At 41.2% G+C, this 19,796-nt stretch overlaps 1 protein-coding gene across 5 annotated transcripts in view; it reads right to left on the bottom strand.

Annotated features, from left to right (window-relative positions):
- rnf111 (ring finger protein 111) overlaps positions 1 to 19,796 on the bottom strand; it is a 33,822-nt gene that overhangs the window by 6,959 nt on the left and 7,067 nt on the right. For 2 of the 5 annotated variants that reach the window (XM_054769856.1, XM_054769858.1), the window contains exons 2-9: positions 15,951 to 16,903; positions 8,076 to 8,208; positions 3,379 to 3,533; positions 2,363 to 2,557; positions 1,764 to 2,149; positions 1,224 to 1,464; positions 740 to 1,097; positions 101 to 226 (exon numbers count right to left, since the gene is read on the bottom strand). In XM_054769856.1, coding sequence (XP_054625831.1) covers positions 101 to 226; positions 740 to 1,097; positions 1,224 to 1,464; positions 1,764 to 2,149; positions 2,363 to 2,557; positions 3,379 to 3,533; positions 8,076 to 8,208; positions 15,951 to 16,818 — 2,462 coding nt within the window. In that variant the 5' untranslated portion in view covers positions 16,819 to 16,903. The remainder of the gene's footprint in view (positions 1 to 100; positions 227 to 739; positions 1,098 to 1,223; positions 1,465 to 1,763; positions 2,150 to 2,362; positions 2,558 to 3,378; positions 3,534 to 8,075; positions 8,209 to 15,950; positions 16,904 to 19,796) is intronic. The other 3 variants (XM_054769857.1, XM_054769859.1, XM_054769860.1) reach the window with 3 other exon arrangements.

Here is a 19,796-nt window from a genome sequence, read left to right as displayed (position 1 = left end):
GAAAAAAACAAGCAGCATTCAAGGTCATTACAGTAGACATGGACATAAAACCATAGATGTGATAATGTCGGATTTATGACTGAAAGCCTCTCACACTGACCATGCTGTTCTTTGCTCAGGCTGGCGAGGGTGGGAAGACATGGTCTGTGGCACATGGATATGGTGTCCATGGCCGTAGTTTGGGTGCATTCTGTGAGGATGAGGAGGAGGACGCTCGTGTGCTCGTCTACAAAGAGGGCAAAAATGATTGTTGTTCATTAGCATTACTGTCATACAGTATAATCATCACCATAAAAACATGAACATTAATTAAATGTCATATATAGAGTACTCTCGAGTGGAGTGAAAACTTCTTAGGCAACCACTAGCTTTGTTGTTTAATTATCTGTTGTACAGTCATTTTCGTCATTCGTCAGTCATTCGCTTACTGTCACTGCACACCGCTATGTGTTACTCCTCAGCCACCATTATTTCATATCAGTCCCCCTCTTTCCACTATGTGGCCAAGATGGCCACTATTGAGGGTGGTCAGTGTCCACTGCAGCCCACTCATCATTTTGGCCATTTTGAGTTAAACACCCGAGTACTGACAGTGCACTGCATTTGACCGCACTTCTTAGTGTGAACGCACTTATGCACTCAAGAAACTAAGTGGAAGCACAGAAATGTGCAAACTGAGATACAGCCTGTAAGTACTGCATGTGAAAACACTACGGACGTTCAAGGTGGCGGTACTAACGTGGGGTGCTGCATCATTCTGCGTCTCTGGACCTCCATTCTCTGCAACATGTCGTGCTGATGGAGCCGCTGAACTGATCCCAGTGGGGGCATATGGTGCGGCAGGGCTTGGTGGTCGGTGGGCAAGTGTTGGGCCAGTGGGGCACTTGAGCTGGAGAGGTGGTGGGCAGGTAGAGGAGGGGCACTGGGCACAGTATGGCCTGACGGGTGGGATGGCAGCGGTGGATGAAAGGAGTGGATATTATGGGGAAGGACATAATCGCCTTGCGGAGGGGGCTGGGCTGTAAGTTGTGGGTTCCCGTGGGAATGAGGGCAGGCAGTAGAGGGCTGATGATGCAATGACCGTGCCAGAGAGCCATCTGAATGGGGGGGAAGTGAAAAAGTCAGACATTTTAACCAGCAGAAACCAGCTGTCCACCTGGTCCAGGGATCTTTTCTGTGACATGATTACATAACATTTACAATGAAGACAAGTGCATACTTACAAGAAGGGTGCATGTAATGTCTACAGTGCTGCTGAAGCTGTGTTTGAGGTTGCGCCACCATGGTGGAGCTGAAAGAGTCCACTGCAGCAGGCTGGCTGGGTCCAGGGGTGGCTTGGGAAACGTAAGCAGGCGGCCGTGAGGTGGAGCCTGGACAGCAGGGGTCAAAGGCAGAGGTGCTACCATGGAAACTTGCCCCGCTGCTTCGAACACTACTGTTGCTCAGGTCCACTGGCAGCGTTTGCTGTGAGGAGAAGGCATATTTATAAATGTCGTTTGGAGGCTGTGGTACTAAACTACACATTACTGACACCACTCTAAATTCTAGGTAACCGCAAAATGCAATAGATGCCCGTAACACATATTTCTGACTAATCATAATATCATGTATGCTAGTTGAATATTACTTCCTTGAATGACTACAGAATATAGGAGAATCACAAAAACAAAAACCATATTGGAAAACAGGTGCAATAGAATGTTTAGAATAGAATGTTTACGCCCTACTACTACTGGGTATGTTTGCAATGAATGCAGCATTGCCTGGTCGTGGTAGTGAGCTGTGTTGTTGTTGCTGCCACCGCTACTGCTGCTGCTGCTCACTCCAGCACAGGGTGCAGGCAGTGCACTAGGTCTTTCCACTGCACAGCTAGGCTCCTGAAAAGGCAGCGTGCCCGGGGGTTGCGGTGTCGGGTGATGGACATGGAGCACAAAATGGTGCGCATTGCTGTGACTGTGACCGTGCTGGGACCCGTTGGTCTGAGATGACGAGGCCTGCATGCAGCTTGAATGGGAGTGGCTGAGGGACAGATGACCAGGGGAGGGTCTTCCACATGGGGAGTGCTGTTGACAGCATGATGGCAGTCTGGGCATGGCGGTGCCTGCATTCTCTCCTGCTGAACCTGACAAACCTGGTCTGCTTTCATCTGCTGATAAGGAGAGAAGAGATAAGAAAGCTGCAGGCTAATAGCAGTTCCAATGCAACAAAACAAAAAACAAAAGAAAGAGTTGATACAGTATAAAAAACACATCTGTTGCGAATATAACAGAAAAGCCCAAGTTGAAGACCTAAGTTGCCTAACGAAAACACTTCCTATGTTTCCAGTGTCTTAACAGCAGCTGGTTGCAACATGCTGTCTTACCCTCTGCGGCTGCTCGATTTGAGCCACTTGGCCTCGGTGTGTGCATACTGTCTGGTATTGAGCCTGGGCAGCTAGTGGAGGGCCCTGGGGCATCATTGAGCTCTGAGGTAGAGGCATGCTGGGAAGATGATGACGAGGACGACCTGACTGTTTGAGGATGAATGCTGCCAGACGTGGTTGGCACGACTGAAAGGTCTATGGACAAAGACAGATTCCACAGCAGATATAATATATATTAAAACTATATACTGTAGCTACAGTGTATAATCCAGTCTAGAGACTCCATTTCAGTCAGTAAAATTTCCCCAAAAGACATCCTCGAGCACGACAGCATTATAAACATGGTCACATTATAAACAAGGTTCACAGTCACGAATGTAAACCTCGAGTGTGTGATAAGTGCGTGTGCGCTGGTCAGCAAAGGCTTAACAGCCAGGGAGAAGAGAGAATCTTATTAGCATTCCAGTGTGTTCACTCCATCTACTTTACCTCTTCAAAAATTAATTTCTCTCTGATACTCGGCCAGATAAAATGTCTTTTCTGTTTCTGTATATACACTCAACATTGAACTTTGGGATATCAGACTGTTTCCGAGGGGTACACTTGTATTGGGAAAAAAAATCTGAAATAACACAAAAAATATATGAATATATGAAATCTCAATACAAGTGGGAAAAATGTGAATCTGTTAGCAGTTAATACTAGTTCAGTACATATACAAAAATGTGAACTCAATAGGCACTTTGTTTTAGTTGAATTTCAGTTTTAAGCTTAATGGCCTGCATTTATACAGTGCCTTTCTGTGTTGCATCATTCAACCCTTCACACCAGGATGAGGCTGAATACAATGAGAATAAGTACCTAAGTAACAAGTTGCAGAATCTTTCTATTTATTTTACATTGTGCTACAATGGAAGGGACAGCCATTGTAGTTCTACTCCACCAGCTGAGCTTCTATGAGAGAGTAGCTCTGAATGGAATGTATCATTATTGAGATGGACGGATGTTATACATACCATCTTCATCCACAGTTAGGTCCACCACCTCCCCGGAATTCTGACGCAGCGGCTGGATGACGGTGGACAATCTGTGACGTCCTCGAGAGTCCTGGAGACGATTCTGTGAGCAACTGTTAGCCCATAACCTGCCAAGACCGCCAAGGGAGCGCGACCTGTAAACACACAAACATATTGGTGTTTACAGCCCGCAAAGACATACTGCATTCACCAGAGGTAGATTGGTTGCTTTATTGGCAATAGATAGGCAGCAACAACTGTTACATATTATGTCACAATTTGGTGGGCTTAAAGAGATTGTTTGCAAGAGTCACACGGCTGCCTATAGGGTGATAACTTTCAATCATTTTATCCTTCTTCCTGCTCCGAAAACGTAAGCTATTGCCCACGTAACGCGCACACGCGCGCAGGAGACTTTTCTTAGCATTGGCAGCGTGGAGGTGCAGATGTCAGAACATCTTTCTCGTTTTTTCATATATAAAGGCAAAGAACCACAGTTAAACATTTGCGTAACATAATAAAAAGTATACAACAGAAAATCAACAAAAAATGGAAACAGTGTGTTATTGGGCTGCAACTAACAATTTCTTAGCGGGTTAATCTGAAGCTTCTTGCTTCGATTAGTCGAGTACCGTAATCGGTTTGGCCCTAAACGGACCAAATCAATATGAACCAAACACAAACAGTTAGTGGTTTGGTCCCCAACATATCAGAAAAGAGGCAAAAAAGTCCATCACTCTTTTCCAAAGTCAAAGCTGATGTGTGTGAATATCTTGTGTTGACTAAAACACAAAGATAATAGGTCTGTTTTCATGGATGACTCTGGAAACTAAACACACACAAAAACAACATTGTGAGAGGGGTATGCAGAGTGAATTCCGTAATTGGCCAAGCCCCTCAGCATCTCCCAGGGTAGAAAAACCATCCACAAGGGAAGGGTTCCTAATTAAGTAGACTGAGGATTATTGTGTAAATATCTGTTTGACACCATGAACCCCTGAGGATGGGAGGGGTGAACTCTGGAGGAAAACAATACACTGTAAACATGTGCACTAGTGGAATGGATGCTTGGCAAACCCTGTGGTGTGGAGAGCCATCATGAGTGTGTGACACACCTAGTTTCATTTCAATACCTTTTTCTTTGGTCTAAAATCATTTGCATTTGTCTAAATGCATTTTTGCCGAATACAAGCATGAAACGAGTACATTTCGTCATTATCCGTAATCGTGATGAAAGAAAATCCTCATTATGTATTCACTCTTCACGCTCTGTGATTGGCCAGTCACACTTAGCGACCGCCCCTTCCGAGACAGACTCTGCAGGCTGGAGCCACAGAGGAGTTGATCGGTGCGTCATTCCCGTACATGGTGCAATTGACAAGTTGAAAAGGGCTCGTGTGGCGTTGCACACTGCCTCCACTTTATTAGGTTTTCCTCAGCTCGCCTCTATTTCGGTTTGTATCTAAAGTTACTTGGTAAACTTGTTTCGTAAAGTACGCTGTGCATTTGACGAGACAGCGCTGTGCAGGCTTGTGTTCAGTCACTTATACAACTCAATTGGGGCAGCATGACCGCTTTTTTCCTTGAAATGTATTTTTGTCTTATTCCATGAAGTCATCATAAAACAGGCGTGCTACCTGCAATATCAGAATTTTGTTAATTTTCAGTTGGCAGTACACAGACAGTGGTAACAGTAGCCTGCATTGACTGGCCACAACATTAGGTACACCTGCACAGCTACATCAAACATTCTGCCTGCATGGCTATCATACTACATTATGTACATAAGCGTGGTAAAATATTATACCCCTCTCAATACGTTGCAGTATGCACGTTGCAATCTTAAACTTGTTTCGTAATGTATGCGGTGCATTTCAAAAGACAGCTGTATATGCCTCGTGTGTCAGTCACTGCCGTTTTTTTTTGTGTCTGTTTGCTTATAATTTGGCTGGTGAAATAAAGTTGGAAAACTTTGCTTGTATTACTGAACACGGTGTTTTTCAGACAAATAAAGTGTACAAGGCTGACAGATTATTTCCCTCTTTGCCATCAGTGGATGTTTGCATGAATCACAAAACTTCACACAGATCAATAAAAAAAAATAATTAAATAATAAAGTCATACAGATCACTTACACACATTACACACAGTACACATATAGCTGAATAATAAACAATAAATATAGCAACGTCTGATCAATCCATGTCAATTTCAGACTTAAAATAATGTACAGATTTAAACCCCACCCATTTCCGGTAATTCCATGACCACTTCTGGTTTATGCCCCGCCCACTCCAAGTACAGATACGGATAATTTAGATGGGGGGTGAACAGATACAAATAGTGGTGTACTCGCTCGTCAAATACCATTCTACAAAGCTTCATAGGTCACAGTTTCCATGCCAGGCTTGCCACCACACAAGGGTAGCGGTGATGGCAAAGGGGAAAAGTGTGGTGATAACTGTAGAAATGGAAATTGATGTTATTGTGACATGTGACTGTGGAATCCATGTGCACAATATAGCTGAGTGAAAAGGGTTCAATGATGATTCAATTTACATGATTTTCTATCTACAAATTATAAATACAGCCAACTCAGGTCGACCAGCATCTCGAACGAATTGTGTTCTCCCTTAGAGGTACCACGATAGATATTTTGACTTCAAGGAGAAATACTTATGGGGTCAACATTTTGAAATGAAACACAAACCCAAGAATCCGCACCAAGAAACGCAACAGAACAACCAAGAATAAAAAGGCATACCATCAGAGTAAGATTTTGTTGAGCTAATTGCAGTCATTTGATCTTGTAAAATGCTTCACTGTCTCATCTTTCACACGTGATTTTAGCAGATTAGCTTGGCACACAAACTTTGCTGTGTCAGCCCTCTCAGACAAAATTAAAGTGATATGTTCATATTTGTCTGATAAGAATCTTTCAAACTTGAAATGTTTCTATCTTTGATCATGACTAGGCCTGTCACGATAAATTTTGCTGGATGTTTTGTTGCATTGTCCTAAAAATTATTGGCGATAAACGATATTATTGTCATTATCTTGAGACCATTTTTTAATTAATGTAATGATAAAATATGGCATAATAATGCGAGTACACTGTATCAAAAACAATAGGCTAATTTCTCAAGCATATTTAACATTGTAATTGGAATGTCAATAATTTTTAATAAAATAAGCAACAAAAAAACTAAACAAAAACAAAAAATGAAAATAATAAACAATGAAAATAAAATGGAAAAATAAAAATCACAATCAATTCATATCAATGTATCGAGGCCGGAAAAATGATCAAGCTTGTTTTTAATTTATTGTGCGATTAATTGATTTATTGATTATCGTGACAGGCCTAATTAGGACAATTTACGGGATTGATCTGTTATAGTAATTGGATTCATTTTATATAATGGCAGAGAAATCGCTTTACATCTACCTGTATATAAAGGCATTTGCAGTAATAATATAATACTAAATTGTAATGACGATATATTGTATGAACACAGTACAGAGAACAAATATTAATCAACCAGCCCTCTTATGGTGGTCCAAAATGTTAAATAAAAAGGTAAAAATAAATTTTTGCATCATAAAAATACATCACTCTGTAATTTCTCACAACACAGTATAGAGCAGGGTTACACAACTACACTTGTCCAAGGGTCAGAATTTTCCCACAGGTGTGAGCCTCAGATGTTATCGTAAAATAAAATAAATATTGTACTATATGTAAAATATTATTATTTCATATATTAATTCTGCACTTTTAAGCCTTTGGCAGTGTTAAAACTGCTGTCTGTTATGGTTTGGTATGGAGGCGCTAGTGTTTGAACATACTATATACTGCCTTCTTCCTGCTCAGAGCATGCAAGCCACACCCCAAGTAACACACACACGCAGGAAATTTTGAAGAATATAGACTGTTTTGTACAATCTATTCTCTGAAACCACTAATGTTAACATATGCTGTCCAGTGGTGGTGTTCTTGTATTTCTTGTGTGGAAAAAAAGGGTAACTTGGAGCCAAGGAGGGATAGCACCTTTAACAGACTGGGAGGAAAAGCTCTGGCGGACTAGATGTGGCTCGTGGGCCATGACTTGACGTTGACTGGTATAGAGCATAGATGTGAAATATGCACGTTATTTCACATCCAAACTGAATTTTCCAATTAATCCTGTCTGAAAACATACCATTGTATATTCGAGGACGATATATATATAAAAATCAGCTCAGGCCATGTCTCAGTAATGTTTTTGTGACTACATGCATGTCCTCAGCTCAACTGTAGCATGAGAACAGGGACTGATCATGTGTGTTAGAATTGATCCGTATTGACTATGCCGTTTGTTGTAACACACTGCGTTCTGGGCAGGATGGCTCTCGAAAGCGTCCCACTGTGCACTGCTGAAACACTGGAATGCTCTGTTAATGCACTGCTTTGCTAGGGAGCATCAACAAAACACAGCAGCTAGAACACAGAACAACATGTATTCATAGCAAAGAGGCTCTCTGTGGGAAAAATGTAGGCTTACTATAGTATGTGGTAGGCTTTGCATTTTTCATTGAACCAAAATAGTTTGCCAGTTAGCATAACGGCAATAGTCAATTGGTGACTGTGGACAACTGTGGATGAAGACCTCTGAGCATCTACAAAGGCTTAGACAATATGCCAAAATGTTGCCTACCTAAAACCATCTCCAACTGTGACGATCTCCACCTCACTGTCTGTCGAGGTGACGTTGATCTCCTCGCTGGCGGGGACAGCAGGTCCTGGAGCTGGAGTAGCTTCAATCACAACCACGTCTTCATCCAGAGCACCTGAGCACATGACCATCAACATGGAACAAGTTCAGTTGCGGTGACACGGTGGCTTTTTAAAACATTTTTGAGGTCATGTATGTACCATGGTTAGTACCTTCACAACACCATCAAATGAACAGGTAACTTATTTCATACTCCCATCAATCTATAATGAGGTCTAGCTTACTAAAAATAAAGGTTATACGTCCAGCTAGATTTCATTTAATGACACAACTTGATTATGTACCTGCTTTCTTGTCAGGATTTGCAATCATAAATGTACAAAAACAAATGAATGTGATTGTTACAGTGGTTAATGCAATATTTCTGTTTAAGCCAAGATTTTGTGCAAGACTATGTAAGCCTATGTAATGTCATCCATAAATGACAAAGATATGAAACATACTGATATTGACTTACGATCAAGTCTATATCTGACGGTGGGGTGTGTTCTGTACAGCAGAAGTGTTTTTATGGACAATCGTAAGCAACTTGCCATGCAAGTGAAGTTCATAACTCCCCAGTGGGATGTTCATCCCCTGAGCACTGGTGCCTAGCACCCTCCGCAACTAACTGGGACTAAGGTGAGGCTTTTATGTGGTTACAAAAACAACACAGGTCTTACAATCTGGAAGGCAACTTTTGCCAACAGGGTGGGTCAAGTAAAGCCAATGTAAAAACTAAGAAATATGAAAGAATCAGTGTCGTTGCATCTAAAAGTATTTATTGAGAATCCAGATGAATGGTGACTTTAAATGTATTATCTGCACTAAAGTCATGGCTTGCCACTGGAATACTCTCATTGTAACGTGACCAATTGGTTTTAGATCACGGCTGATTGCCTCCTTGCTTTTCACTATGACAAACAAAGTACCTTGGTTTCCCTCAGAGACCTTCTGTTTCCATGCGAAGGCAAGTTTCCTATCACCTGATTTTATGCTGCTACTGCTAATCAGAAAATAGACAATGCCCTTCATATGCACTCTTAGGCCATTTCCCAAAGATGAGAACACAACAATTTGGAACAAATCTAAGAGTTACATTAATATGTTAAACTGGTACAATTGACTGTCATTTCCATCACAGCCCACCTGAAGAACATTAAAACAGACCATCCACTTCACTGACCCGCAACAACCAATAGCATTTCAGTCGGTATTCATTACTCCTTTTCAGAGGTCTGTTTTAAGTCACACCTTAGGAGAATTACTGAGTCAACTACGTTTAGCATTTTGATTGTAGTTTTTTGTTTGCTTACATATGGTCATTCAAAAGGAAAGGAAGGTGTTTAAAAAAAATCGAATCAATACGAAGAGTTTAAAAATGACAGTATATAGCTTGTGCTGTGTTAAGTGAATAAAGTGTAAAAAACAAAAAAAATAAAAAAAAATAAGGACACAATAAAAGTAAAAATTTCATTAAGGTACTAAGGTAGTTATAATTAGTTCATAAATAAAAAATATATAATAATAATAAATATGTTTCGGTATATATATATATATATATATATACAGTATATATATATCCACTGGAGTTTTTGACTGAATCACAACTTATAATCAAATTCTGTGTATAAATTATGCAACAACTTAGATGTATTGCTTTATGTTGTTGTATTTGGCATAGTTCTTGTAAAGTTGTTATTGTCAATTGCTGATGACTTAATCTGCTTCAAGTCTTTATGAGATGTGCCTTTTATTTCCTTAGAGTTGAAATGATGTCAACTTCAATCTCTGTCCATTTCCTTGATGTCTTTAACATGTCCTTTGGCTTCCTACGGTTCTCCGTTTAACTTGATGTAGATTTTGCAGGTGGCAGTACATCTTCACATGTACATCTACATATACATCTTCACACATTCTGAGATTGAATTGCGGGTGAGTATGGAAGCCTTTATCCAGCAACATAGTTAGCCCTGTGTTCATCAAGGAGTGTGCCTCAGTTCAGTTCCTAACTGCACACAATTTGGGCGATTCCATTGGATTAGGAAATATAACTGCTGCCCATTGTCTTTTGATTGCTTATATCATGACTTGCTGTTTACGTAGTTGTTGTAGCTACTACCATCCCATCTACACAACACACAGTCAGACCGGTCGGATCAGGATTACTGAACCGAACCATACAATAGCGAAACAAAGTGAATTGTACCACTTGGTGGAAATGCTGGTTCCGCTGCAAACCTACGATGCACCTGTTTTTTTTTGTTTTTTTTTAACTCGTTGGAGAGGTGCATCATGACATTGATCCTTACGTGTCTGAACAAGAAGCAAAAAAAATCGGAAGCTGCTGTCTGCTGTTTAAACTACTTCCTGAAAGCCTTCTGACTGAGTGATCAGCTGACAGCAGAACAGTTGGAGAAAATATAGAAAATTACATTAGTAGACCTATCAATCAAAGCGGAGCTTTATTATCGGTGTAAAGGCCAGATTTTTGTTAAAGCTCATGTACTGGATCTCATCCATTGTACACGTGTATCTAATATTCTAGCAGCTGATAAGACACCAAAACTAATTTTAGCTACCCAAGAGTTGCAAAAATTATTTCCTAAAAACAAGCATTTTGAATGATCTTTTTTCTTTAACAGACAAGTCATAGCGCAGCTCAAAAAGCCCACAGTCTTTGTTATATGGGAGTGGTTAATATGCTGTTCTCCATCCCAAATACACTGAAAGTACAAAATGTACCACATCAACATTCTAAATGGGATTATAAACTGCTATTAATTCAGTTATACCACATGTGTTGAATTCAACTATCAATGCCATTAGTTTATTCGGACTGCATTCGATTTAGGCATCATTAGATTGTGGTACCTGCAATTACAGCATTCAACTGCTATGTAATAAAGTAAAGAAAACAAAGGCATTAATGGAAATGTCAGTTTGCTGCAGTGTATAATACAACACGCGATATAACACTGGACCAACAGATGTGTTCAATTAGAATCCTTGGCTCGAAGCTAAGTGAAAATAAGGGAAGAGGAAATCAGTTTCAAAAGATGCTATGGTTCATTAGTTTCAGACATGCTTAACATGTTACATTGAGGAACATCACCTGGTTATAGGGTTGTCACAATACACTCTGCTCACAAGAAGTGACGATACACAATATTGGGTTTGTGAGAACAAGGCGACACGACGCAGGCAGTTTTTGAAATGTTTTAGAACTTTGAATGCGTGACTTGAGCATGATGATTTTAACTGTTGTACTGTTTGATACACAAACTAAAAATGGTAAAAGGTTAAAATAATGACAGCAGCGGTAGCTGCTACTGCTAATCATTAATATTTAGGTGGAATTATGTAAAGACACATGTAAAATAGACTGCTGTAGAGTAGTGTTAAGTTTGCATTAAGAACTACAGTTCCCATGATGCATTAAGTGCGGAGCTAGAAAGTAGTACATTTCCGAAACAGACAGTAGTACCTCACGCTTTGATATAAGTCTTATGCAGTGATCGTGTTTTCATCTGACAAATCTAAGTAAGTTTCATCAAGTGTAGAATGAGCTTCTGTTTGGACATTAACACCGCAATAGCTGTTGAACTCCGATGGGAAAAAATTAATTCACAGTAGTGATGCCACGGTTCAAAGTCTGAAAGACTTCTGGCTGCCCTGTGTCTTGAGAGACAGCTTTTCTCTTAAACAAGAAATATTGTCACGTTTTAATCTTGCAAGATCACCCCTACCTGGTTACATTTGCACAATTCACCATGTCTAAAAAGGATTAAAAAGAAGCACAACTTATGTAATCTTACAGCTTCTCTGTTACTGATATTTCACTTCATATCTTTTACATGTCACCAAACACGGCAATCTTATTTTCGCCATAAAAATAACATTCAAAGGCATATTTCCTGTGTGCTTGAATGTTGACATACTGTATGCACCTTTTTTTTTTTTCTTTACACTTTTTAATCACTAAAACCAATCTTCTTCCAGAGACTGGAGGAGGAAGTGATGTAATTTTGAGAACACTTCATCTCGGGACTATGTATGGAATACAGTGTTTTCATATTGCGTGTTGCATTTTTTGTTGATTTTCCGGTGTGTATATATATATACTGCTCAAAAAAATTAGAGGAACATTTCAAAAACACATCAGATCTAAACTGGGGGAAAAATGATCTTGAATATCTTTCCTGATAATAATTAGGTGATGTATTAGTAACAAAATGATGTCACATCATTTGATAGAAATGAAAATGATCAACCTATAGAGGGGGCAAATCAAAGACACCCCAAAAATGAAAGTGAAAAAATGAGCACACTGGTCCATTTTGCTAAAATGTCATTGTAGCAACTCAAAATGATTCTCAGTGTGTGGCCCCCACGTGCTTGTACGCATGCCTGACAACGTCGGGGCATGCTCCTAATGAGACTACGGATGGTGTCCTGGGGGATCTCCTCCCAGATCTGGACCAGGGCATCAATGAGCTCCTGGACAGTCTGAGGAGCAACCTGGCAGCGTCGGATGGACCTAAACATAATGTCCCAGAGGTGTTCTATTGGGTTTAGGTCAGGTGAACGTGGGGGCCAGTCAATGGTATCAATTTCTTCATCCTCCAGGAACTACCTGCATACACTAGCCACATGAGGTCGGGCATTGTCGTGGACTAGGAGGAACCCAGGTCCCACTGCACCAGCGTAGGTTCTGACAATGGGTCCAAGGATTTCATCCCAATACCTAATAGCAGTCAGGGTGCCATTATCTAACCTGTAGAGGTCTGTGCGTCCTTCCAGGGATATGCCTCCCCAGACCCTCACTGACCCACCACCAAACCGGTCATGCTGAATGATGTTGCAGGCAGCAAAACGTTCTCCACGGCATCTCCAGACCCTTTCACATCTGTCGCATGTGCTCAGGTTGAACTTGCTCTCATCAGTGAAGAGCATAAGGCACCAGTGGTGTAGTTGCCAATTCTGGTGGTCTTTGGCAAATGCCAATGGGCAGTGAGCACAGGGCCCACTACAGGACGTCGGGCCCTCAGGCCACCCTCATGGAGCCTGTTTCTGATTGTTTGGTCAGAAACATTCACACCAGTGGCCTGCTGGAGGTCATTTTGTAGGGCTCTGGCAGTGCTCATCCTGTTCCTCCTTGTACAAAGGAGCAGATATCAAACCTGCTGAGGATTGAAGGACCTTCTACAGTCCTGTCCAGCTCTCCTGGAGTAACTACCTGTCTCCTGGAATCTCCTCCATGCGTCCAGGTACCGCAGTGATGCCCTGGTCCAGATCTGGGAGGAGATACCCCAGGACACCATCCGTAGTCTCATTAGGAGCATGCCCCGACGTTGTCAGGCATGCGTACAAGCACGTGGGGGCCACACAAACTGCTGAGAATAATTTTGAGTTGTTACAATGACATTTTAGCTAAATGGACCAGTGTGCTGCATGATTTTTTCACTTTCATTTTTGGGGTGTCTTTGATTTGCCCCCTCTATAGGGTGATCATTTTCATTTCTATCAAATGATGTGGCATCATTTTGTTACTAATACATCACCTACTTATTATCAGGAAAGATATTCAAGATCATTTTTCCCCCAGTTTAGATCTGATGTGTTTTCAAAGTGTTCCTCTAATTTTTTTGAGCAGTATATATATAGATATTTTTTTATATTATGCCCGCTCGTTGTGTTGCAGGCTTTTTCTCAAACACTCAAGCAGACTGAGTAAGCCTGTTCAATTTGCAAAAGACACCATTCTCAGCATCAGATTACTCGGTATTATGTTGGGCACATTTCGAGGACCGTTATTTTGATACTGATAAAAGTTTGGGACTGAATGTAAATTACCACAGGGTCCTTCTACCATCAGTTGTCCGACTTATCTTTCTTTAACCAGACTAGAAACACAAGCACTCATGCAGATGGAACTAAAAAGTCAAAAACCCAGAAGACATTCGACCATGGAAAAGCATGCCAAAGTAGCATTATTTAAATCCTTTTTTTTCTACTAGGTATATGAATCTTGGAATAGTATGGGTTTTTGTGCCAAATTTTAAGGCTAGCTAAACAGTGACTGTTGTATCTTTCAGTTGATCTGTCAGTGTCAGTAAGTAAACACAAATTTTTTTCCTAATATATTCAATGAATCGGACCGCACAGGGTCCGAGTGGTTAGCATGTTGGCAGTCGGGAGATCTGGAAGATCTGAGTTTGAATCTCCGTTGGACATCTGTTCTACCCATACGTGCGTGGGTTTTCTCCGGTACTCCGCTTCCTCCCACATTCCAAAAACATGCATGTTAGGTTAATTGGTGACTCTAAAATTGTCCATCGGTATGAATGTGAGTGTGAATAGTTGTCTATGTGTGCCCTGTAATTGGCTGGCGACCAGTCCAGGGTGTACCCCGCCCCTGGCATAGAAAATGAATGAATGAATATTCTACAAATATTAAGAATATAAACTGGGGGCGTGTGATAATCACAACTTCTTTTCACTCGTATTTTATAGTCGTTTGCTGGCGGATGACGGCAGTATGACAAAAGTTTTTGGTATTAAGGTTTGGCACTTTAAGTCAGGTGCTTTCTTGGTGCCATTGTTGCATTTTGTCAGCTGCTCATTTATGTAGATGTTTGTTCCTTTAAGCTTGCTTCTCTGTATCAGCAATGCCAAGGACATGTGTGGTGTTATTTCTGCCAGACATGGAAATGCATCTATTAATGTTGTTTACAAACACCCCCTTTTGATTGCAGAAAGTTGGCCACCTGTTGCTCTGTTGAAGCAAAATCATCTTGCTCTCCTCCTATCAACTGCTAAGGCCTGCGTGTAATAAGCAGCCCAGTCACAATCACGTTGCTCGTGTGTGGATTGCTCCAAATAATCAATTTTACACATCATTTCCTATATAATGCGATCCGTTAAATCATTTTTCTTCTTTAAAGACATACATTTTTCTTCCAGCTCATCAATTTACATTATCGTTCTTGAATTCCTTGTGAATGTGTTTTGTTATGTATTTTGTCGTCTATTTTGTTGTTTAGCGCCTTGCTATTAACAGAGCTCTCCTTCCTAATGTCATTAATCCCCTTGCAAACTTCTGAGTTCTCCTTCCTCATGTTATTGAACATCATTATCTGCTGTAGTGTACCTGGATCTCTTTTCCATGTCATGCTCTCCTGCATTTGTGGTGGCAAAAGCCCTTTTGTGCCCGTTAAGCCACCTTTGAAGTCTGGATGTTGGTGGCAGTCAGCTTGTCTTGCTAGCAATTATCGGCAGTTATAACTTGTTTTTGTCTACGAGTTAGTTCCTCAAGAGACGGTACTCAAGCCAAGGTAGTCCAAAACGTCAAAATTTATGCTAAGCTCTTTTCAGTCTGTCCTCACAGGAAAAAAACAAAACAAAATAGGACAAATATGTTTTGCACAAAATACACTGAAAGATTTCCAGTTGGACTACACTAATTTAAATATTATACTGTGTTGCTGCCATTTGGACTTGGCCGTGACACTATTTGTATATTTCTTAACACCGGAGGAAAATAATCCTTATCAGAAGAATTCTTGATGAGTTCATTTTTAAGAATATAAAAGGATCATATAGTGTGTAACGCTGATTTCATATTTCAACACCATGGAAAATGTATAAAACAGTTGTGGTACTTAAAATCCAATACACTGAAAGCCTTAAGCATAGATGAATTTGCACACCAGCTCACTGCAGCATAAGGGAATGATAAACAGATTGGATGCAATTCTACATATGTGCAGACAGACAGCGATAAGAGAGAACTACAGAATCAAGGTCAGTAATTACCTGTGGCTACAGCAGCACTGTTGGGCTGGCTGCTGGTGCTGCTGACATCCACATACAGCTCATCCTCTGCTTCGGTCGAGGAGGGGGAGGACGACCCGCTGCTCAGCTCCTCACTGGAACTACTTGTGCTATTGAGTAAAGCATATTTTCGACGTGCAATCACTTCTCGTTTCTTCCTTTGCAGTAGTAGTCGCTCCTTTTGCTTCTGCGTACGCTGCCCTCCCCCAGGAACTGATTTCACAAATCGCTTCCTATGTAGAGGCCGCCGACTGCTCAAACATGGGCGTTTCAGCAACACAGACTCTGCTTCAGGCCGCACCCACTTATGTGACCGGGTCCGCCTTGTTCGACCCACAACAGGGCGAAGACTAACTCCAGTGGCTCCCGTTGTCAGGACAGGTGTTTTTTGCTGGCCCCCGGTGGGTCCAGCTTCTCCATCCTCCTCAGAACTGAGTGTGTCCGAGTCACCAAATCGTAAGCTGGATGAAGGCGATGACGCACAGTCACTAAAAGATGACTCGTGATTGCGTTCATCCTCACTAGAGTGCTGTAAAAGTTCTTCCCTGGGACGCCGAGGGGCCACAGAAGTCTCACTAAAATGGCCCACTTTGAGCGAACAGTCAGATGGTCCAGCCTGTTGGACCTTTCTTTTTCTGCGTCCTCTCTCCGAGTCCTTGTGAGCTCCAGTGTCCCTCAATGTCCGATGCCTGGATTCAGAGCACAGAGTTGCAAATTCGCTGTCTGCCATTCCTATCACCTCCATGTTGCTAGGGAAACTCTTCGCAGCCTCCATAGGCTCCGGGTTCACCAGAGGCTCCTTCAGATGCTCCTGTCTGCTGGAGGCCTCGGATGGCACCTCACTCTTCATAGTGGCAGGTCTGTCCTGACCAAGCTAACAGAGTGAATATGCTCACAGCGCTTCCTATGCTTCAAACCACTTCATCTCACAACACCTAGAAGAGAGAAAGAAGAACAAAACAGTTACAAGTCATTCTGCTGAAAGCCTACTAATAGTGACTTCACCCGTGGGAGGCAATAACTGAAATGAATGATACAGTGCAAAAAAGTAATCTAGAAATGGTCTGTTTTATCATCGGTGATAAATTTAGGAAGCGCGTCGACATCTGTTTGAGCATGTCATGATTAGATGACATGGGAAGTTAGATGCTTTACGGAGCTTCACATAGGCCCCACACTATCTCTAAGATGATGACAAACAATGAATAACTCACTTTCTGCTTTTAAATTCCACAAAAAGAGCAGAAGAAGCTTCAGGCAAAAGGCAAAACAAACAAATGTATGCTAATATCTCATTAAGTGGGACAAATGGTTCGATTCAATGAGTCATCCACTGGTTGGCCAATGTGGTTGGATGCTAGAATCACTTGTAAGAGATGAGCCAATACTGTTCAAATCAAACTAGGACATCCACCATGACTGTTCTGAGTGTGTAGCATAAAGTAACACAAAAAGAGGTACAGCATTTTGTTCTGGTAGAAATTTCACAGCCGTGCAAGTTCTCCCAGATTAATGCCAAATACCATACAAAACAGTCGCTGAATAAAATAAGGGCTTGTCCACATGGGAACATTTTTCAAGCGACAGGCCAGCCTTTCATCCGCACGCCAATGGCTTTCTGGGTGCACTGAAACGGACATTTTTGAAAACTGCTTTCACAGTGACAAAATCTGATAAGGCTGCTGTGTCATTGCCGTGTGGACAAGCAAAGCGCTACTTTCCCAGACTGGTTGTAGACTGGTGAAAAGCCAACATCATATCTGAATATTTCAACCGACATGTCTGCTGATATTTTTTTGTCTTCACTGTTTTTGTTCTGCACTCCAAAATGAAGTAATTCCACTTTGTCGTCAGTCTGGACAAGTGGAAGACAACACACCTTATGCACAAGCGTTCTTTTTTCTATAGTTTTGATGTGTCACGTTCTGTCTGTTTTGCGCCACATGTAGGTATGCCTTGTGTATTACATTGTTTTCATCTGGTCCCATGTGGACGTGACTATTTCCTGAATAGACACTGTATGGATGCAATTTTTTTCAATCTGTCAAAAAAGAAAACCCAGGAGTGTTCCCATGTGGACCGGGCCTGAATGCTCCGCTGCAACAGACAATCCTCAAAAATGTAAAACAGAAAAAAATGTGTTCTCGTCAGAAGGAAAACAACTGACTCGCACCAATTTTATTACTTCTTAGTGTGAATCACTGATGTAAAGTTATGTTTTGATCACGATCCGTTGGTCAGTTACTTTGTTTTTTAGTTAGGGTTATGCATAAGCTACATAACAGACCTACACTTTCTAGGACGAACCCATACAATTGGTATGGCCTCTTTGTCCTCTTCATGATCACATTACTACAGCAAGATTTTCTGCAATTGTTATAGTCCTCTAGGGTTTTTTTTTAGCTCAAAAACAGCATTTCTCAGCATCCACACACACACAATCTAGAGGAATGGTCAATTCTAGTTGAAAGTCAAACTAATCTTGAGTAACACTCAATTGTACACACGATGAACCATGCACTCATATGCTAAACAAATTCAAGCCTCCAAGAACTGAAGAAACAAGTGTGTTATCATTTGACAAGTTTCGTTCAGATAAAACAAAATATGGTGTGATTAAGTGTGAACGCTATCATCTGGACCATGTTGTGCACTAAAGAAGGGTATCGTGACTGCTTGAAGATGTGGAGCCCCCTGATTTGGTTTTCTTTTCACTCTGTAAAAAATCTAAACAAACAAAAAGTGAGCAACTGCTAATAAACAAGTGTTTTCATTATTATATAAGGGGTGTGCACCGCTCCCCCAACTCTCAAGTTTATAGTTTTATTTTCTATATAGTGCCACAGCACAACAAAGTTGAGGATACCTTTCCTACAGAAATGTCTACACCTTATTTTGGTTACAAACATTGTATTATACTTACCATATTCACATGACAGCATGTCATTTCTGTCTCGACATGGTAGTGCATTTATAATTCTCCTCTGCTCCCTGCACTGCTCATGGCGAAGCGATGGCATTAATCATGTGACATATCTTTATTTAATAGAGTGAGGGTACAGTGGGTTTTGACCTTGTAGATGATTTTGGTGTCTATTGTCTTCTTTTATAAAAGGTGACGTTATCGTAATAACTGGTGAGGAGCGATAAGATTTCAGTCATTCTATGACTCAGCTATGCTGCACGTCTTTGGTCTTCGCCCAAGTTGGGTTATCATGTTCCTATAGACATCCTAGACTTCAGAGTTTGAATAAATTAGAAACGTGTCAAAGCAGTGTCAGACCACTTATAACACCAGTCGTAGTTTGCTTTCTCAATATGTACGAAGGGTGAAAATAAACTAGATGTTTATTAAACTAGACTACAGGATGTTGACATGAGAGTATCCTTAAAATTACACACAGATTGCAACGGGTATCAGAACTGGCAAGCTCACAACATGATTTTCTGGCACTTTGAAATAAATTATGTAAAAAAATAGCTCTATATATATATAAAAAAACATGCATATGTAACTGAATAGGTGCATTAAATTGGAGCTTTGTCACGCAATCACACATGTAAGCATTAGAGATGCAAATGATGGACTGTGCAGGCTAGCGAAAAGCCCACCCCGCGACGTAACCCATTTCCCACATTTCAAATGAAATACAGTCTGCCTAAAACCAGACAAAAAGGCGAGGCATTTGGCGACAGTACAGAACAGGGTATATATCAGAGCATAGGCGACAACAGCCACGCGGCCCTTCTCTGTGTCAGCGATTGCACCTGGCGGATCTCCCGCCGAGCCCCGTCTCCTGTCCTGACGTCGAAGTGTGGTGCACCTGT

This window comes from Dunckerocampus dactyliophorus, chromosome 3 (assembly GCF_027744805.1).
Source record: "Dunckerocampus dactyliophorus isolate RoL2022-P2 chromosome 3, RoL_Ddac_1.1, whole genome shotgun sequence".
NCBI classification, from domain to species: domain Eukaryota; kingdom Metazoa; phylum Chordata; class Actinopteri; order Syngnathiformes; family Syngnathidae; genus Dunckerocampus; species Dunckerocampus dactyliophorus.
This window is presented reverse-complemented; position numbering and strand designations above follow the sequence as displayed.